The sequence below is a fragment of the Electrona antarctica genome (assembly GCF_951216825.1).
Source record: "Electrona antarctica genome assembly, chromosome: 12".
NCBI classification, from domain to species: domain Eukaryota; kingdom Metazoa; phylum Chordata; class Actinopteri; order Myctophiformes; family Myctophidae; genus Electrona; species Electrona antarctica.
In genome coordinates, this window is record NC_136793.1 from 24,678,170 (window position 1) to 24,700,114 (window position 21,945).

The 21,945-nt window shown below is 45.3% G+C and overlaps 1 protein-coding gene across 1 annotated transcript in view; it reads left to right on the plus strand.

Annotated features, from left to right (window-relative positions):
• fbxl17 (F-box and leucine-rich repeat protein 17) overlaps positions 1 to 21,945 on the plus strand; it is a 267,492-nt gene that overhangs the window by 237,108 nt on the left and 8,439 nt on the right. Inside the window, exon 10 of the mRNA XM_079517066.1 lies at positions 3,388 to 3,530. Within this exon, the coding sequence (XP_079373192.1) occupies positions 3,388 to 3,530 (143 nt within the window). The remainder of the gene's footprint in view (positions 1 to 3,387; positions 3,531 to 21,945) is intronic.

Sequence of the window (21,945 nt, forward strand, 5' to 3'; positions counted from 1 at the left end):
GAGAGAGAGAGAGAGAGAGAGAGAGAGAGAGAGAGAGAGAGAGAGAGAGAGAGAGAGAGAGTCAGGGTTATTATTAGACTTTAATCACAACCAGATGAACTTGTTGATAGGGTACTAAACAGGACTAAATGGCTTCCAACTCTCAGCCGAGACTCGGGCCCAGAAGGCACGACGCCACCACTCGTAATGGACCGAGGGGTTACCCACCCTGGAGGATAGAAGCAACACTGCAGCAGAGTTCCTGCTGTCTCTCCTCCTAGGCTTCCTCTCTTTGACATTTTAAAAGGGGCTGTGTGCCATACACAGTGTTGCCATGTCTGCTTACTATAAGCGACTTTGGGCTTGTTTTTCTGTAAAGTCTTGCAAATACAGTATTGGTAGTTGGGGGTTGCATTTTATTTTGTTTTGGGGGGGGGGGGGCTTCTAAAGTGTAGTTGCTTATTTGGGCTTGTATCCTAATGAAACGGTGGTTCTCAAACATTTTCATGTCAAGGACCCCACCGATCCCCCCCCCCCCCGCCCACCTAAAATATTTTGTGCCAGGGACCCCATACCAGATTTGTGTTGTTTCAAAATGTTTCACTGTTTTTTTTCAAGATTTTCTTTTGAAAATAGCAGATCCGCAAGCTCAGCGACACATTGTGAGCTTGTAGATTCAAATTGCCAACAATAGCACAGTGCATGTACAAAGTGCTCATGTCATGTGGCCTACAGTATAGTCGCTTCTTTTGGACTTGTTTTTATAGATTATTTCTCTTGCAAAATCTGGCAACAGTGTGTGCCATGGTCTCAGCAGAGCCCAGTCAGTCATTGGCATGCAGACAGGTGGTAGGTATGTTGGTGGCGGTGCAAGCAATCAGGGAAATGGGCGGACGATGTATTCTCCCGCGGCTCTTGTCCTTTCCGCACGGGAGGCACCTGCCTGCCTCTATCTCCTCAACCATGTCAGTTATGGACGAGGAGCGACCGCGGGGGGAACACGCGGCAGCTGCGACACTCTCCTGAAGGCAAATCTGTGGTCAAAATGACACTCAGCTGCGCTCCTGTGAGAGCAACGCAAAGTGGGTATTTTCTTTTCTTTTCTTTTCTTTTTTTTTTTTTTTACATCAAAGGGTATGGTCTTTTCCAGAGTAATCAAGTTTAGTATCATGTGATTGGACCTGACAAGGAGTGGTACTGCATGCACATGCGTGCACGGATGCACATGGGCACGCGCACGACTACACACACTGCACGGCGCACACAGTCTATAGTTCATACAGTATATACATTTGTAACTCTGAGAATGTACAAATTATGACCACACACAGTAAAATACTCGGCGTTGATTTATCCATTAGTAACCCTGCGAGTGTACAAGTGGAACCAAATGAACCCGGTTAGTTCCTTCTTCAGAGCGCATTAGCGGGTCACCGCTGGTCAACAGCCCGAGCGAGCGGTGGACCCGGTTTGTCCATCTGGGCGCATTCTGGAAGGAAGGCCCCCACCCAGCGCCGTCTCACATGAAACACGCTGGGCCTTCAAAGCTGTGTGCTGCTGCCTGTTTAGCAGTAATGTACCATTATGTATGGCATCCAAAGAGCACACTGGACTACAAAAGGGAACCACATGTGGAGCACTTCATGTGCCCAAAGCTATACATTACATATGTTACATATGCTGTGTACGAGATCATCCCTGTGTGTGTGTGTGTGTGTGTGTGTGTGTGTGTGTGTGTGTGTGTGTGTGTGTGTGTGTGTGTGTGTGTGTGTGTGTGTGTGTGTGTGTGTGTGTGTGTGTGTGTGTGTGTGTGTGTGTGTGTGTGTGTGTGTGTGTGTGTGTGTGTGTGGAAAATACAAGCAAGTTGATTTATAAAGCATAAAATGATACATTTCCCCTCTCTGCTTGGCGCAAGCACACCATGCATTATACAATCGCCCTCTAACAGATTTAAACGCATACGCGCACACACACACTCTAACACACAGCTGTTGTAGAGTACTGACTGTGTGACGCAAATTCTATTACACATAGGAATGACACAGTATGATGCTGTTATTCAGGTAAGGCACACGCAGGCCAAATGAGAGAATGTTTACCTGAAAAAAACAGTTTTGAAAATAGTTTTCGGGGCTCTATATTGACGGAAAGAAGCTTTGTTTGCCGGATGGGAGAAAATAAAAGTTTGAAGTGAAATGGATTTCTGCTAAGAGGAAAAGCAGCATCGGGGCTAAGTGACTGTGTGAGGGTGTTGTCAAAGGCTGCCTCCGTCCTTACCCTCCTCCTTTCATCTGCCTCATCCCTCTCTCCTCCTCCTCTCTTCCCACTCTCATTAGCCGTGGTGTGAGAGAGTGGAGAACAAAGCCCAGGCCCTTCCAATCGATCTCCGAGCAGCACTATTAATCGACCAGCGAGGCAGTGGTCTCCTCCATCTGCAGGGCGATTGACGGCTCGGAGATTGATGTGGAGGATTGTGTGTGTGTGTGTGTGTGTGTGTGTGTGTGTGTGTGTGTGTGTGTGTGTGTGTGTGTGTGTGTGTGTGTGTGTGTGTGTGTGTGTGTGTGTGTGTGTGTGTGTGTGTGTGTGTGTGTGTGTGTGTGTGTGTGTGTGTGTGTGTGTGTGTGTGTGTGTGTGTGTGTGTGTGTGTGTGTGTGTGTGTGTGTGTGTGTGGTGTGTGTGTGTGTACTGTATAGACGAGTTATGTCTTCATCTGAGATTGAATGGCTAATACTGTAGGATATAATCCTGTCTCTCTTGACCAGTGTACCTTTCATTCCCCTCAGCGCAACCTGAAACAACATGGAATATTTGGCAAGTGTGTGTGCGTGCGCGCGTGCGTGTAGAGGTATCCACATATGTGCCAGGGTGATATGGCCCCCAGATAGTGACAGACAGTTGTTTTGCTCGATACAATTTACCTTGGCACCACATCCTTACTCTGGCAACACACACACACACACACACACACACACACATGCACACACGCGTGCATGAACACTCACACCCTCTCAGACGCTCAAGCAGAGAGAAATGATGTATAAGCTGGCAGCGAGCCCCACTTTACCCTGGCACAGTATCCTTACCTTGGCAGTGCTGTGACACACGCCAACACTCTAATGGATTAGTCCTGCAGCAGCAGTCAGAGCGACTGCTGTGCACGTGTGTGTGTGCGCGCGTGTGTGTGCGCGTGTGTGTCATTGAGGTGCTGTTTAGACAGTGAAATAACATGTGACTGCAGGCCAGATGACTTGCCCCGGTGTTATTGCCACATTTCTGTATGTTTGTGTGGAAGGAAGATTGTGCCACATTTGCATGTGAAAAGGTGTCAGACTAACACCTCAACCCCCCTCTCTCCTCTATCCCCCCCCCCCCCCCCCCCGCCTCCCTGCCCATCTCTGCTCCCCACAGCTCTAATAGCTATCGGCCAGTACAGCAGCACCATAGAGACGGTGGATGCAGGCTGGTGTAAGGACATCACCGACCAGGGAGCGACGCAGATCGCCCAGAGCAGTAAATCCCTGCGCTACCTGGGCCTGATGAGGTGTGATAAGGTAAACCACACGCACGCCAATGACGCCGCTCTGCTCCAGTGTGCCCCGCTTCCCAAACAGTGTGCCGGGGACCAATTGTCATGCGTTGCGAGTTCCTCCACACATATAGTAGTTTCAAAAGATGTAAACAAAAAAGTCACAACCTTTCATCAATGAAAAACAATTTCAACATTTTTCAAAAAGTATTTCATAAAAAATAAAATAAAAAATAAATAATTTCCATAAAAAAGACCCAAAAGAGAAATTAGACATTTGCCCCAAACTAGTGAAAATAGCAGATCTACAAGCTCGTGGCACGTTGTGAGCTTATACAGTAGATCTGCTATTTTCACTAGTTTGGGGCAAATGTCTAATTTCTCTTTTGGGTCTTAAGCTAAAAACGTTTGGGATCCACTGCTGTAACACAGTCACATTAATGCTGAGGATTTGTATTGTGTGCAGTGAGTGTTGCACAGAGCGCCTATATACGTTTGACACCAAGTTAAATATACATATCTTTTCTCTGTGTGTAATATGTATGTGTGTACTTCCAAACACCTGTATGAAGTACACTTGACTGTTGATCCTTGCCAGCCGCCATACATGCACGCAGCCGCGCGCACACACAAATACTCACCGAAAATAGCAGATCTACCAGCTCATAACACGTTGCGATGCATTGTGAGCTTGTCGATTGGCTATTTTTGCCATTTGTCGCACGAGAAGTATACAGGGCTGTGTGTGTGTGTGTGTGTGTGTGTGTGTGTGTGTGTGTGTGTGTGTGTGTGTGTGTGTGTGTGTGTGTGTGTGTGTGTGTGTGTGTGTGTGTGTGTGTGTGTGTGTGTGTGTGTGTGTGTGTGTGTGTGTGTGTGTGTGTGTGTGTGTGTGTGTGTGTGTGTGTGTGTGGGGGGGGTCTGTTTTTGTCAGATGTAATAAGGGGACAGGTTGGGGGCCACTGCTCTGACCCACAGATCAGGGCGACTGACCAATTAAAAACTATCCAGAGGAGAGCGTGTGGTGTAGTTAAGCCACTGCCCTCTGTGCCCCGGGTTGAGGTCGGTAGTGTTGAATGAAATGAGAGGCTGGCTGCTGATGCAAAGTGACACTGTGTGACCCTTATCAAACTTACTTTGAGGATCCTTTGGGCATGTAAGGGATGAATCGTTGCCAAAATAAAAACTCTAAACCTTTCTGCTCACCCTTAAAATATCCAACCGCACAGATCTGAGGGAAGCACACCTATTTTTTTTTTAGCAGCACGGTAACAACTTGATCCGAGCTCTCCCATTGGTGCGTTGGCACTCCAGCTATTGGCGTTGCGTCCAATTATGGCAGCATCCTTCAGTGTGCAATTCTGGCTCCTCAGAAGTAATGAGACTCACCTGTGTTTTGTGGGGGTGGCACATAACGAGGGGAGGGACTCGATCTGAGGGTACTGGATAAAAGTGATGAAAATGTGTGCATCTGTATACTGACCTGACGAAGATCTGTCAAGATCGAAACGTTGTCTATTTATTCAATAAAGTAATTCTTTACCAAAAGAATGGTGTGCGGGCCCTACCTCCTTCCAGCATCCTTCAGTGTGACATTTGGGACATGAGGGCAAAACAGGAAGCTCGTGTGACAGCCGTCCCCCCAGCCCAGTGGAATCCTCGCTACTGTAAACTGTACTGTACAAGCTAGGTGTCTTTAAAAACCCAATGTAGGTCATGCTCCTATCGCTGACGGGTCTTCACGTGGCAAGTGCAGCAGTGTGTTTTTAATGAGCCTGCAACCGTCGGGCCCGGATGAGGCTACATTTCACATTCATGCTTCAGGTTGAAACAGTTTTTTATGAGCTCCCATTGTGCTGGTAAACTCCTGGTGAGAGTGGTTGGCAGAGCTGGAAGGGAAAAAGGAAGGAACTCTGGGAGCCGAGGGAGGAGAGGGGGTGGTTTTAGTCATTCGTCATTTTTATTCCTTCAATTTTAAACGAACCGGTCGCGCATACATTGTGAGTCACGACTCGGAAAGGTTTGACCCTATATGGATGGCTTCCCAGTGAAAGGTTTGACCCTATATGGATGGCTTCCCAGTGAAAGGTTTGACCCTATATGGATGGCTTCCCAGTGTGGGGCTCTTGTTATATGACACGAGAACATACATGTGTCATATTTATCTTTTTATGCCAACATTAAAGGTAAAATGCATGGCGGATCTCTCATGCCAGTGGCGGTGACCCTGCATGTGCAAAGGGGCCCTCGGTGATGAAGTGGTCTCGGTGAAGCACATTAGAGCGAACACGGGGGTGTGTATCTATCATATTTATCTAGGAGTAATAAAGGGTAACTACATTACATTGCAGGTGATCACTTAGATTCCATTTTCATTTAGCTCCCTCGTGACTCAGTGACCCCGGCGATCGATATCTATGGGCAGACTATTAAAAATCTATTCTGTAAATGACTACATGTACATCTTCACCGGGATTACCATTTCTTCTATTTCCTCTTCTTCTCTTACCCATTTGGTTTATCCTATCTACATTATATGTCTGAACACCCCCCCCCCCCCCCCCTTTTTCAGATCGGGCTTTCATAGTGATATTTTACCCTGTAGGATGGGAAGTTAAATAATTATATTTCTATCTACTGTGATGGGGAGGTAAATGCTTCTAAATAAAGCGGTAATTGCGGCAATGGAGTGTGAACCTGCAGGCAGGCAGGCAGGGAGAAGGGCAGAGAGGATGAATGTGACAGCTTCAAGGTCACTTACATTACCAGCATTTGAATCGCAGAATTAAGTTGTTGTTGTTTTTTTTGTTGTTTTTTCTTTACATGTACTGTAGCTGTCATCTCTCTGGCCTCAAAGTGTGTTTAGCATTGCAGATGAAGCTGGCAGACTCCTGCTGAGCCTTTTGGTGCCAGGGCTGTGTAAGGCATGAGACCAGCTCATGCCTTCTTGTGATTGTTGTGTTGTTGTTTTTTGTCACGTAGGGGAGCCAGTCACAGACTACAGAGAGAGAGAGAGAACGGGGTGGGAGGGAATATGAGTGAGGGTGGTGTGTGTGTGTGTGGGGCCGGGGGGGGGAGAACGGAATAGAAATAGCTCGTTATTACCGAGGTCACAGTGAGAACGAGAGGGAGGAAATCACCCAGGTGAATGGAAGAGCAGGATGAGGGTAATGGCTCTCATACAAGTGAGCCTTGGGCCAGCATTGACCATGGTCCTCAATTCCCACTGTCATTCTTCTCTCTCTCAACCAAACACACATTTCCAAGTACAGTACGTACGCACACACGCATTCTGCTGTCTCTCTCCCCTAAACAGTGTCTCTATACCGCTCCTCAATCAGGCACCTCTTCCTCTTTTTGCCCACATAAAGCACTCCATTTTGTCCTGAGTATACAGTATATCCTTGGGTTTTTTCACTGTGTCTTCACTGTTCTGAAGTTAACCTCTTGAGAAAATCACCAGTCATGTGTAGATATTGAAGGTCTTTTGCATTAACCAATATCTGGTCCAACTAATCTCTTCATCCCAGAGATTTTGGGCACTGAACAAAACTACATAAAAACTACTGTATGTTTTGATGTCGACATGTGGCCAAGTTATCCAGCAGCTGTGTCCATATTATATCCAATAAGTTTATGTGACACTTTCTTAATGGATATTGAGCTCTGCAAAGCATTGTGAGCTGCGGTACATCTGCTATTGTCGGTGTGACATCCCAAACTAAGTATGGATGAGACATACAGTAATAGGCAAAACTTGCAGGGTCCTCAAAAAGGAACGCTAAGAAATGATTCTATGAGTTTCTCATGTATTACAAGATTTATTTACACAAGTAACATGTTTGACTCATCTCTCTCTCTCTCTCTCTCTCTCTCTCTCTCTCTCTCTCTCTTTCTCTCTCTCTCTCTCTCAATTCAAAGGAGCTTTATTGGCATGAGAAATGTACGTTTACATTGCCAAAGCAAAAGTGGAACAAGACAATCAAGATAAAACAATGTATATACAAATAAATATTGAATATAAATAGGAATTAAATAAAGGTGTAAACAGAGTTGTGTTACATTAACACTTTGGGTAATACTATCTTGTGAAACTATAAAACGATTGTGCATTTTCTGGCAGAGATAGTTATACATCCATATAGGAGAAGCAGTATTTCGATGTTTTTGCATTCTCTCTCTCTCTCTCTCTCTCTCAGACAAAATGGCTCTCCTTCACGTTCAATATGCCCTCTTCTCAGCTCATTCATTACGCTATCCCAGCATGTCAATCAGAGGCGTGTCATTAAATGAGTTACAGCGCTCATCTCTCCCTCCCTCTCTCCTAAACACGCCCATCCGTCCGGCCATCGATTTATCCATTCCCCATCCATCTATCCATCCAGCTTGCCAGCCATACATCCACCCACCCCTCCCTCCTGTCAGCCAAAACACCCAACAGTTTGCCCAAACCTTTCCATTTCTCAGGGCTCAGAATGCAATCAATCATACACAATACTCCCATGACTCATTGTCTCCACCAGGCCGAAGGCATGGGGAGAGAGTATGTTTTGCACTCCGTCCGTCCGTCCGTCTGTGTACAGCTAATCTCCGTCACCGTTAACCCGGTTGATGCCAAACTTTGCACACACACTCCCTGGATGCCAACGATGAACCTCTGCCCCCCTTAGACAGCACTTTTTAGACTTAGATAGCACTTGAAACAGACTTATAGCATGTCATGTAGACAGCACAATAACAGTACAGCATAGTATAATATATATGTATAGCTTACATGTATAGTGTCATTATATATAGATATGTTCTAGTTACGTTCTTAGCTTATGCATGTTTCTTGATAAATGCTTTTTATATATGTGATGTATTCCCATGCTTTTTGTTCTTGCTTAATGTAAATCGCTCTGGATTAAGAGCGTCTGCTAAATGCCTAAATTGTAAATTGTAATTGTAAATTGCCCCAAATGTTCCAGACCGGCCTGTTATAGCGCTACCAGGAGGCCGACTTTTGTAAAACACATTTTTTGATATTACTCCTCCATATTTTGTCCCAAAATCCTGCAAATCGTTACACAGTATCTCTATAGTCATATGTTCGAGACGGATCTGTCCGATATTTCATGTTCCATCCTGATTGGCTAACATTGGCTTTCAAAGTTTACATGATTGGCTCGTTTTGAACAAAAAGCCTCAAATCATGAATGCAGCGTGCAATTTACGTGAAATCTTTCACAGATGTTCCTACTAGGCTGAGGAATATATCCCACTCTTTTCACATTGGCCTGTTAGAGCGCCACCAACAGATGGATTTTTGCACAACACATTTTTGGAACAAAATGCCTCAAATCATCCAATTGCCATCCAAGGCGTAAGAAGAAATGACACGCTTTTCACATTGGCTTATTATAGCGCCAACCAGGAGGCCACAACCTGACCTGCCCTGGTGGAGACCTGTGCCCCGAGGGGAACTTTTTCTAGTTTAATTTCCTTTTATCGCCCATCTCCCGAAACAACCGAATCTACATCGAAATGTTGAGGGTTACGTTCTGGATGAAAACCCCTTTTAAGTGAATTAGACTGAGCTGGGCTCTATTTATTTGATGTTTTGCGGAGTGGCACTGGCTGTATCCTTTAGGCTAAATGAGGAAGATGAACAAAGGGGATTCAAGGAGGGAAAATAAAACGTGTTTTTTTTCTTGTAGTCCACAGACTATTAGATTTGAGATGGCATGCTCTCGCCATGTTGCTCTTGATTAGCTCCTATTTGTCCAGGGCTCTCATGTGGAGAGAGCAGCTGAGGCCCGGGCTATGACCCAGAACGACCCGTCTCTGCACCACAGTCCACACACAGTGTGCACATACTGCAGGACACTACCCGCTATTCTCCCATCAGCCTACAAAGCAGCACCGGATGAACACCAGCCAGGGATCCTTTTTGATTTACGCACCAGTCTGCCTCCTGGTTGAACTTGAAAACATGAGAACTGTTCAAATGTATAGTTACATACTGTAGTTACATTCTGTAGTTATATACTGTGGCTGTCTGGTTCAAAAACGCTGACGAAGGCCAGCTGGCCAAAACGTGTCCATCATGGAATGCTGCTGCGTATTAAAGACTATTAATTTTGATCGTGAGTGCGGTACATGTTTTGGGGCGCCAATAGCCGAGTGGTTGAGGCGCATGCATACCACATAGGCTCTCATGCCTGACGGCAAGTCTCAGGTTTGATTCCTGAGCCCAGTGGACATTTGCTACTTGTCACTCTCTCTGCCTGTTTCCTGTCTCTCCACTGACTATGCAGTAAAGGCGGAAACAGGCCCAAAATATATTAACACATTCCCTCTCGTTACACTAGGCGGGATTGTGAGGCCAGTGCCAGTCAAATGCACAAAATACCAAAGTAGAAGAAGAGATCCTGGGCAACCAAGGACTGTCTAAAGAGGACGAGACGCGAAGACCGTGCAGGCGACGCCATGTTGCTCCATGGTGCTCCATGGAAGGCAAGAAACATGCGCAGTTGAGACCAAGGAAGCTGAACGCGGAAGTGTTGGCTGCATATAGCCCATTGCGCATGTTTCTTTCCTTCCATGGAGCACCATGGAGCAACATGGCGTCGCCCGTACGGTCTTCGCGTCTCGTCCTCTTTAGACAGTCCTTGTGGGCAACCAGGAAGTGCAGCCCCAACCACACTGTGTGGCTTCACTGTAGGCAGCGGTGGACCCGCGATGTAAGAACATGGAATTATAACCTCCCAAACACCGGATTTTGTCTCATTTTGAGCAGAAAAAGGAGTAATAAACGTGCACACGTGCACGTCGGTTTCGCATTTAGACTGTTCTACCTTTTTTATTTTATTATGGATTAATGCCAATTAATCAAACCTCGTTATCTCGTTTTGGCACAGTGTGGTACAATAGCTATTCATGAGATTATCTCGTTATGGCACAGAAAAAGTTAAGAAAAATAAATATTTATATCCAATGTAGTTGTATTATTTAGTCACTTTTCATTGCTTAAATATCAGTAAAACCCACACAATTTTGTAACATAAATAACCAATCTCTGAGCTTATACATAGGTTATTCTTTCTACTTTTGCATGACATTGTGACTCTTGTGCGACAAAGCATATGGCATTACTTCCCAAAGAAAAACATAAAACGTTGAAATATGGAGATCCAAGCTTTCTGCCCAACAGCAACCAAATTAAATGAACACTGACAATTTTACAGTGTCTGCACTCCTTTCTCAGACAGACGTTTGGAAACATCTGCTTCAAAATGTATCTCTTGATATTTTCATTGAAAAGGCGTTGATTTGTTTCTGTGTGTGTGTGTGTGTGTGTGTGTGTGTGTGTGTGTGTGTGTGTGTGTGTGTGTGTGTGTGTGTGTGTGTGTGTGTGTGTGTGTGTGTGTGTGTGTGTGTGTGTGTGTGTGTGTGTGTGTGTGTGTGTGTGTGTGTGTGTGTGTGTGTGTGTGTGTGTGTGTGACGTGACATTCATAAACATATAAATAAGTGGTGAAGAAATGGCTATTAAACGCAATGGAATGAGAACCGAGTGGAATTAGACAAAGGGAAATCCGTCCGATGCTGGAGTGAGCTCTCGTCTAGCTCTTCATTCTGCTGTCCAGATGACACACATCAGCCTGACACGGCTGTGTGCTGACGCTATGATTGAGCTGAAATTACAACGCGTTAACTTTGTCTATTTGCTTCTGTCTCCATGTCCGTTTCTCGGTTTCTCTCTTTCTCTCTCTGTGTGTGTGTGTGTGTGTGCGTGTGTGCGTGCGCGTCAGAGAAACTGTGGGTTGGGTGTGTGTGGGGTCAGGTTTCAGAGTGGGCCTTGTCACTATTAGACAAATACACAGACTTGTGATAACCTTGACACACGCAGCGGCCAAAAAAAAAAGGGGCCGGCCAATCGGCCTCCCACTTTGGACTGTCCTGCCTCCTGCCTGCGCGGATTTGTTTGGGGATTGTCAAAACGCAGAGAATTTTAATGTAACCCCCCCTCCCCCCACCCTCTCTGAATGTCACAGGACTTAGAATGTGTAGAATTCATTTAAGAACTGTTAACAGGATCCAGCTGGCTTTCCTCATACGGAGCCGTGTGAAGGATCGATTTCCGCCGTCACAGTTTATATAAACGTGCTTCCGTAGCTGTATAGATTTTACTGCCTGGGAGCCAGAGCAGGGTGTCTGTCTGCTGCCATTTGGGCTGATATGAAAAAATGTCTTTCCCCTCTCTCACCTAGTGCAAACACTCACCCTACCTCCTCCGCTCTATTAGATCTGTTCGTTTCATTGTCAGAATATTTTCCCATTGTCTTTCAGTAGCTGGCATGCACTGGGTGTTTTGGTTCCACAGAGTTCCTCTCTTCCCCCCCACCTCTCTTTCCCTCTGTCTACACGTCTGTCCGAAGGCTTTCCTCAAACTGTGTGTGTGTGTGTGTGTGTGTGTGTGTGTGTGTGTGTGTGTGTGTGTGTGTGTGTGTGTGTGTGTGTGTGTGTGTGTGTGTGTGTGTGTGTGTGTGTGTGTGTGTGTGTGTGTGTGTGTGTGTGTGTGTGTGTGTGTGTGTGTGTGTGTGTGTGTGTGTGTGTGTGTGTGTGTTTGTCTGTTTGTCTGTCAGTGCGTAACAGTGCAGTGCTTTCTACGAGAGGAATTTATGTTATTCGCTGTTAACACAGTTCACAATAGAGTATTGAGATCTGAACTGCTCCCAGACTGGGCCAGTGGCGAGCTCCTTCATCCTCGGCTGATTATAACCCCACCCTCCGGGCCAACGGGCCTAGGAAAGAATGCTCTAGATATGGAGTCGCCCCAAAATAATCATATCAATTCATGTTGTACTCTTTGAGCTCGGACTGCTACCCTTTTGAACTCTTGAGCATCTCAAAGCTTTGCACTGAGTCCACTGTTACATCCTGAGCTCCTTGGGGCAGAAATTCATCGCTGCACACTCCTGCTAACAATAGAACGTCACGTTAGTCTACTCTAGACAATAGCAGTTTTCACGTGAAAATATTGTAGTGATATAGTGGAAAAAAACATAGCTTCCTCTATAGGACTGGATTCAGACAAACCCAGCGACACACGTGCATGCGCTTATACATACACATGAGATACACAGACATAACCTCTAAAGTTGTAATGGAGTTTTGCACAACTCTCCAAGGTCTGTCTCCTCTAGAAATAACATTTAGGACTGTTTTGGCTAACCACAAAATCAAAACAGGCATGCACACCCCCTTTTAGATACACACACACACACACACACACACACACACACACACACACACACACACACACACACACACACACATCAGAACGGGCGTCCAGCAGAGAGCTTTATTGATTTGTGTCCAGCCACGTTGTGCGCCTATCATATAATATGTTACCATATGCTTGTTGGAGAGAGCGCGGCCTATATACTGCACTGTGCCATAACGTTGGAATTGTTTTCCTAAGTCTGCAGGCATGACAGCAGCGTTTAGTCGCTGCAGTCTTTAATGACCTTGTCTTTTCCCTGAGCGTGAACATTTAGAGAGGCCTGCTCTGCTGGTCTGCAACTTGAGGGATCCTGTCCACCCATGGAATGTTCCTCTGTGGAATGTTTTCATTAGCACGTTTCACAGCGGACTCTACCGTACCGTCTGTACCTCCGCTCTCCTCTTCCTTCCTCTTGTCCCCCTCTGTTCCACTTCACCTTTCTCCTCTTTGCTCTCTGTTGCTCTCCTCTCCTCTCCCTTCATTAAAGTGAAAACAAATTGTCAGTCCAGGTTGTGAAACAAGGTAGAAGGTAAACTCACATAGTCAGCACAAAGCAGGAGCGGTAAAAAATAATAATGACACCAACTGTTGGCCCTTCAGAGACGTCTGAAGCAGCCAGTTAGAGTTATCATAGTAATGGTAGACACCGGAGAAGACAAAGCAAAAATGAGGACGTTGCCTCAGAGGAGCAGGAGAATGAATGAAGGAATGAGAAAGAATGACAGAAAGTGAACAAGAAACCCACAAAGAAAGAAACCACCAGTTAAAAGAAATGTGTGGAAACGTAACAAATAGAGATGTTGAGCCCTTGCGTACTCCCCTCACAGCGGCTCAGGAGCGCAATACGCGTAAGCAGTTCCTGGAAAAAATAAAATAAAGAAATAAAAAACACTTCCATTACCCTAACTGTGGAGGAGCAGCGCTTGGGGAACAGGGTACGAATGCCGCCCTCGCACCCCGTCCCAGATTAGAGCTACCAGACAGAGGACGACCCAATCAATATAGCCTCTCCTCCAGAGCATCCAGATGCCGGAGACTGCACACCGATAGGCACGGCACAGCAATTTGCAGACAAACAAGGGCCTAATTGTTAAGGGCCCGAAGGTTTTAGAGTGAGGAAAACAAAAATGAAGTATTTTGCAGAGTTAGGAAAGCCTTTTAGTTGGCTGTTTAGAAAATGAGAGTGGGGAGTTCAGCAAAAACTTTCTCTGATGTGTGTTGTTAGTGTGCACGGCGGGAGTCCACAAGAAGTTGTTTTTTTTCTCTTTCTTCTGAAGTGAGGGAGAATTAGCAAGAAAGGTATTGCATACACGGCATTGAGCAAAAAGCTGGGCAGGTTTTTCTTTTTCTTTCTGGGACCCATTTTCGTAGCTTTGGTCAGACTTTAAAGATGTTCGAAGTCGAGAAAGTGATTTTGAAAGATTGAAAGATTTTCAGTGTAATGCACAACTTATGCTCCGTCGTGCGAGGGTGTTGTGCACCTAAAATAACGGATCCACAAGCCCACGACGTGGCGTGGAGGCCACGCGGCGTGAGCTTGTGGATCAGTTATTTTCAGTTTGCGACGCCATCGTACGATGAGGTATAACTTTGGCTTAATCTGGAGCCTCATCCCGTGCTGAGGAGCCGTATTGATTGGCGGTCTTAACTGAAGCTGCCTCCTGATCATCCCTTCATCTTGTTTCTAAAGGGCATGAGGGAGAGAGAAAGAGAAAGAGAGAGAGGGGGAAATGAAGTGAGAGACTGACAGAGTTCACAGAGTGTGTGAAAGAAATCTCGGTATTGCCCTTCAGCAAAAAATCTACTGGACGGACGCACACATGCACACACACACACACACACACACACACACACACACACACACACACACACACACACACACACACACACACACACACACACACACGTATACTCCCTCTCCCTCCTTCCCTCCCTCTCCCTCCCTCCCTCCCTTCCTCTCTGTGCATCAGTGTGTTTTTTTAGCCCCTCTCTATTCCTCCACCCCCTGTCTCCTCCAACCAAGGGCAGCCAAGGTTTTGTGAGTTTTGGATTTTGCTCAGATCCGTCATTTATTCAGTTTGTTTTAAAAAGTTTCCTGCTTCCTCTCCCTCTCTCTCTCTCTCTCCCTCTCCCTCTCCCTCTCTCTCTCTCTCTCCCTCTCTCTCTCTCTCTCTCTCTCACTCTCTCTCTCTCTCTCTCTCTCTCTCACTCCCTCATTCTTTACTTCACCAAAACGGGGAGGATCAACATCATCTCAGTTGTGCACAGATAGTAGACAAGAATCAATACTTCTATCTCAATACCCAAACCTAAAATGAAGTCTGTCCTATAATGGGCTCAATACGTTTTCTCTCCATATCATGAGAGAGAGAGAGAGAGAGAGAGAGAGAGCGCGCGCGCGCAGGTGTCCATGGTATATCTGTAGCCTGCAGGCCCCTGCGTCCGTCTGTGATGTTTATGATTTAACTTCTCAAGTGCTAATGGCAATGTCACTCCTCTATCTCACCTGAACACAGTGTCTCTGCAGATTGAATACGCCCACACGGGTATCGTGGGGGGGATGATCGACTGAGTCATTGATTCATGTCCAAACTGAATTATTAACGGATTGATTCAAGAAAACAAGAGCAGACAATGCACAATGTTAACAGCTCGTCAGATGCTTCTCCTCCATGGGAGAAGTCCGCTCTCTCTCTTCTTTGACTGAAGTATCAACTTGATGTTTCCTACCATGTGATGATAAACAACATTAGTGAGGGGTGCTAGCCCCTCTTATGCCCAGCTTTGTGTGTCTGTGTGTACCCCACAGCGATGATTTGATTGGCTGAGCAATGTGTGTACCCCACAGCGATGATTTGATTGGCTGAGCAATGTGTGTACCCCCATAGCGATGGTTTGATTGGCAGAATATGGTTTCAAATGGGAGGTCCGTGGCCTAATAGAGATCAATGTGAGAGTGGGAGGTCCGTGGCCTAATAGAGATCAATGTGAGTGTGGGAGGTCTGTGGCCTAATACAGATCAATGTGAGTGTGGGAGGTCCGTGGCCTAGTAGAGATCAATGTGAGTGTGTGAGGTCTGTGGCCTAATAGAGATCAATGTGAGAGTGGGAGGTCCGTGGCCTAATAGAGATCAATGTGAGTGTGGGAGGTCTGTGGCCTAATAGAGATCAATGTGAGTGTGGGAGGTCTGTGGCCTAATAGAGATCAATGTGAGAGTGGGAGGTCCGTGGCCTAATAGAGATCAATGTGAGTGTGGGAGGTCTGTGGCCTAATAGAGATCAATGTGAGAGTGGGAGGTCCGTGGCCTAATAGAGATCAATGTGAGTGTGGGAGGTCCGTGGCCTAATAGAGATCAATGTGAGTGTGGGAGGTCCGTGGCCTAATAGAGATCAATGTGAGTGTGGGAGGTCCGTGGCCTAATAGAGATCAATGTGAGTGTAGGAGGTCCGTGGCCTAATAGAGATCAATGTGAGTGTAGGAGGTCCGTGGCCTAATAGAGATCAATGTGAGAGTGGGAGGTCCGTGGCCTAATAGAGATCAATGTGAGTGTGGGAGGTCTGTGGCCTAATAGAGATCAATGTGAGAGTGGGAGGTCCGTGGCCTAATAGAGATCAATGTGAGTGTGGGAGGTCCGTGGCCTAATAGAGATCAATGTGAGTGTCATTGACATGTTTGAAACCCTCTGTTGTAGATGAGCAGAAACAATCAAGCTTTTTAAAAGTTTTATATATTATAAAGAAGTCTGCCTTGGATGGTTGCTTTAAGAAAATGAACTTGATGACACAAAAGAATTCTGTAGTTTTACATTTTCAGAGTAAGCTGTTCCTTCCACTGGCCTAATGTACAGTACACTGCCCAAGATCATAACGGATAGGAATTCACTTTTCTCTATTAGCTTGTCCTTGCACTTTATTTATTCTAGAGGCCAAATAAAGGGGAAGTGTCTTGTGCATGCAAGGCCAACTTAAACACAATAGCCCTGTTGTCGTTTTGCTTATGGAACTCTGCTAGTGTCTGTCCTAGTAAGCCGCTCTGGAATCTGTCCTTACAGCTTCTGGTGGTGCGTGCGTGCGTGCGTGCGTGTGGACTACCGTACTGTTCAGCTTTCTGAGAGAAAGCTGTGTTTTGACCATGGAGGGATGTGATGATGGCACAGCCACTAGCTTCATTACAATCTCAACACTCATCCATCACATAACCTCTACTAAATGACTGATTTATATAGCACCTTTATCCAAAGCGTTTTACAACGTCCATTATATTCACCCATTCACACACACATTCACACACTGATGGCAGAGGAAATATTGATTGATATTTATGTGGTACCCCAGGTACCATAGGAGAGATAACAGGCAAAAAAAACATCAATCAGTCTAATTGTGTAGACTTCTTGTAAATTAATACAGATGTTTAACAATCATTTCTCAAGAGATAAGGATCTACAAGGGTCCATTTGGTTACCAACTCCCCATCATTTAGCTGGGGAGGGGACCACCTGGAACCCCCACAAGGACCACTCCTGGTGTAGAGTAAGAATTCTCATTGGGGTGTGCTTTGAGGGGTGGACGTTGGTGTGGTACTGAGCAACCCTTTCTAGATGTGTCCTGTATTAGTGTCTAATTTAATCCAAACGTATCCATGTTCGTTACCTGGTCTGTCGATTCCATTTTCACTCTGCTGGATACCGTGGAGTTGTGGATTTCACCTCTCACTAATGGTTTCTGTCCTGCACGCAGTGTTAGTTTTGTTGTTTAAGACACAGACTATAGCCAGTTAAGACTAGACTCAAACCGTTTAAGATGACTAAATCGGACAAAAACTAAATGGTGTGTTATTCAAAACTTCAAATAGGGTTGAATGGCACATTTTAATATCTTGTAGGGTTTTATGCAAGTGCAATCAGGTTTACTGTTAACTATAGAAAGTTGCTCTCAGTAGAGTGCAAATCTCCACCAGGAGGCAGGCCCATTTCATAGCAATGGATGCAGTGAAATCATAACCTACAGCCATGAAAGTAGCGTGGCATGTGATTAGCACTTGTACCTCATCTCTCTGTCTGCCACCTGTCTCTCAGTCTCGTGCACATTCATTGTCTACCTTCCTGCACCTTGCTCTAAGATTTCTGTCGTTCAAATGTCTCTGTAATCCTCTTTTTTGTTTTGTTTTTCTTAAATCTTTATCCCACGATTTTCAACACATTTTTCACCCAGTGTCAATTATATAATTCCTCTGCCAACCTGGGGGGGGGCAGCGGACTGACCTCATGTTTCCGTCTATGCATGAGGAGTCCAAGCTGCTTCTTTTCACCTGACAGGGGGAGTTTCCCTGGTCGGATGTAGCTTGTGGAAGGAACAAGCTTTTGACGGCCCATCGCAGTCCTGTCGCTAGTCGCGTTAGAAGTAATCATACCTCCCGTAAGTCCCGTTGTTGTCGATCGTCTCTGTGGTGTTTTGGCCACATCTAGCTACTTCAGCTACATCCAAGATCCAAGATGGTGCCTGGTGCATCTTGAAATGCGCTCCGTAGCTGCAAATCGCTGGGCGCCCTGATTTAATGGTCCTAAATACTTTGATTGACTGGTGATTCACCAGTCAATCAAAGTATGCAATTTTAAATCAAACACACCATACATACACTCACACAATGCACACATGTATCTTAACCCATTAAAACCAGGAAAACATGTGTGTCATTTTAGGTTTGAACCACTTTAACCATATTTTATACTTTGGCTATTCAAATATAGCATATCTACAAGCTCATATGAGCTTGTAGATCTGCTATTTTTGAAACATCTTGAAAACTTCTTTGAATATACAGTATATATATTGTTATTAAGGGACCAAGAAGTCACAAAGTGACTTTGGTCACCTATTGTTTTAGTGTTTTTTTATCTTCTGCTTCTTCCGCCAAAAATAGCTGTTCTGGCTGAACCGTGCAGTCGGTAATCTGGTAGAGGGCCATGCCAAAACAGTGACTATGCGAAGCCCATGACGATTGGCCAAATGGTGGCGCTATAGCGCTCAATTAAAAATGCTAACTTTGAACGTGCATATGTCATGAACCGTTTGACCGTTGGCAATGACACTTTGATACACATATGTGTCTCCTCATGCCGAACAACTTTCGTGTTCTGACTTTTGACCTCTGACCTTTAGATCACCCGCCATTTTGAATTATATGAAAAACAGTTCAAATGTATCTCCTCCCAGGATCTTTGATCAAAATGCACGAAAACTTCTACACGTGAACTTTGGACCTATACGGACAATAAATCGTAGTACTTTTTTTTTAAGTGAAAAAATTAAGTTTTTATGAGCCAATGAAAATTGCTTTACAGTATAGTAGAGGGTCATGCCAAATGGCACTGAAAGCGTACAAAGAGAAGTTTGTACGTGAAAACACACTGTAGTAATGGATAAAGACATCCCCAAAACCAGAACACACAGTTGTTACCAAAAATACTGGATGATGTTACTGTTTAGAATGAGTCAACTGATTGTGTCTGTATAGCACAGTTGGTTGAGCTCACACCTTTGGACCACAAGGTTGTTGGTTCAAATCCGGGTACCGACAACTCAGCCCATGAGTCTTATATGTGCATATTGTTCTCATTGCTTATTGTCTTCTTTCTTGGTCCCGCCTTATCGCTGCTTGCAGCTATATTTTTAACTTAAATCTTTGCTTCTGAGGGTCCCTAGAACCAAATATGTTTAGATGGGGGTCCACGGCCAAACACATATCATTTTTGGCACCACTGATATAGCAACATCCGTTTTTCAGAATATTGGTAGATTAGAATAAAGCTTGTATAGAGGGTATGCGCATGCTTAAAGTGAATGGCACATCGAGTGGCAAATCGAGTGGCAAAGCAACATGCAAAGTGAGTTTAACATTGTTTGACGTTGTTTAATGCAATCAAATAGGACTTTTCTCTTTGGATGTATGGGCTGTCAAGGCCAGAAAGTAGTTTTTTGCCACTCAGTAGGCGTTCCTGAATAACTTCCGGGTTTGATGATGATGTCACGTGCATACCCTCTATTGATCAAAAACGCAATCTGGGAAAAGTATAATTATTATACTTTATCCAAGATAAATGCACTTTAAAAAAAATCACTTTACATGGAGGCAGAGGGAGGCAGACCTTTTCAATATGTTCAGTGCATACTGAGTATTCTGTAACATCATACAAATGCAGAGCATATGACACAGTTTAATCATCGCTATGACTGTAACTTGGCTTATGTTGTAGTCACCCCATGACTTGACTCTCTGTATAGGATGCTTGACAACATATGATGAGCATAATTTAACATGTGATGAGAGTGACATCACATGTGATCACGTATGGGGCCAAAAGGGTCACGGACGGGATTTGAACTTGCGATGCCGTCACACGCATAGATAACTCTAGATGGCTCAAGGCGGAGTTTCTGACGTCGTTCACCCGGCAGCCATCTTACTTCGGGGCTACAGTACAGTATGTTCAATGGCAGCTCAAACAGAAACAGTCATAACTCGCTCAAATCTTGACGGATTTACAAACGGGTTGGTTTATTACAAACGTTGTCAACGTGGCTATGATTCAGCTTATCTGCTTATTTTCTTTTATATATATGAACGTCGTATAAAAGCATATAAGTATGCGGACGTCTCTGACGTTTATAACAAACCAAACCAAAAATCGGTTGAAAATTGAGCAAGTTATGGTCATTTAAAAGTACATGCCCCATAGACACAATGTTATGTGGCCCGAGGTAAGATGGCCGCCACGTAACGACGTCGCTCTCCATTGGCCAACAGCGCCGGTGAGCTATCTAGAGTTTATATATATCTATGGTCACACGTATGTGACGTGCTCCTTTGTCAGCTGTGCCACCAGGGCTGTTATACTGTACGGGCTGAAGCCGAAGCCCACCTTATTAATATTTGAAATTAATTGGCACAGTAGAAAAAAGGAAACAAAAGAGCACAAGTGAGGAACCACTCGGGTTATGAAGTGCTTACACCATCCCCTCACCCCCCCCCCCCCCTTGCCCCTCGAGATAAGAAAGCTAACACATAAGGAGAAATTGGGGTGGGCCCCGTACACATTCCCCTAGTTACCTTTGTCACGCATGATGGAGTGTAGGGTTTACAAACCTGGCCTCCAGAATTTCTTTCGTTGACCCTGCTCAGTTTGTGTGTGTGTGTGTGTGTGTGTGTGTGTGTGTGTGTGTGTGTGTGTGTGTGTGTGTGTGTGTGTGTGTGTGTGTGTGTGTGTGTGTGTGTGTGTGTGTGTGTGTGTGTGTGTGTGTGTGTGTGTGTGTGTGTGTGTGTGTGTGTGTGTGTGTGTGTGTGTGTGTGTGTGTGTGTGTGTGTGTGTGTGTGTGTGTGTGTGTGTGTGTGTGTGTGTGTGTGTGTGTGTGAAAGAGAGAGAGACACAGTGTTTTTCAGTCTGCCGGTGCTCTGATATTGTGCAGGGATGAGAGTGTGTGAGTGGGACCAGACCTTTAGTTGTCCCAAGCATTGCCTGACCTGGTTTTAAAAAGCCCATTCAGAACCGTTCACCGCGGAATTCTTTGACACTGCCTTGTTGGCTTCCCCAGGCGTATCTCGCTTTTTTAGAACTCTAGCTTTTTCCCCTCACTTAATGAGCAGACCATTGCTTAACCTCATGTGCCAACGTATCTGTAATTCATTCCGGGGCACTTAAATTGGAGCGTCGAAGTTATTGCATCGTTCAGCATAAATTTTCCCCGTCCTCTTTCTTTATTCTGTAGCATTGAACTCTTCTACTCTGTCATTTCCCCCTCTCTTTCTGCCCCCCCCCCCCTCTCTCTCTTCCCCCAAGGCTTATCAGAGCCAGAGAGCTATCTGCCAGTTGTCCGGTCACTCATTTAGAAACTTTACAACTGGAGCTTTTCCTCTGGGCAGTTTTAAGATGGCCATAAATCTGCCCTGTTTCAAATCCAGCCCCGTTTAAGCTGCTTTTTTACTAAGACCTGATGCACTGCATTCTTCTGCCGGCTAAACGGGGCCTTTTTAAACATTTACCCCGAATGTATTTAGTGGTTGACTGATGGACCCCCTGCATGCGAGCTGACAGGGAACTCAGTGGCAGGGAGATGGTTGTCTGGCTTTATGGGGCCCTGGACGACGCAATGGCTGCCATATGGCCAAAGACTATAGA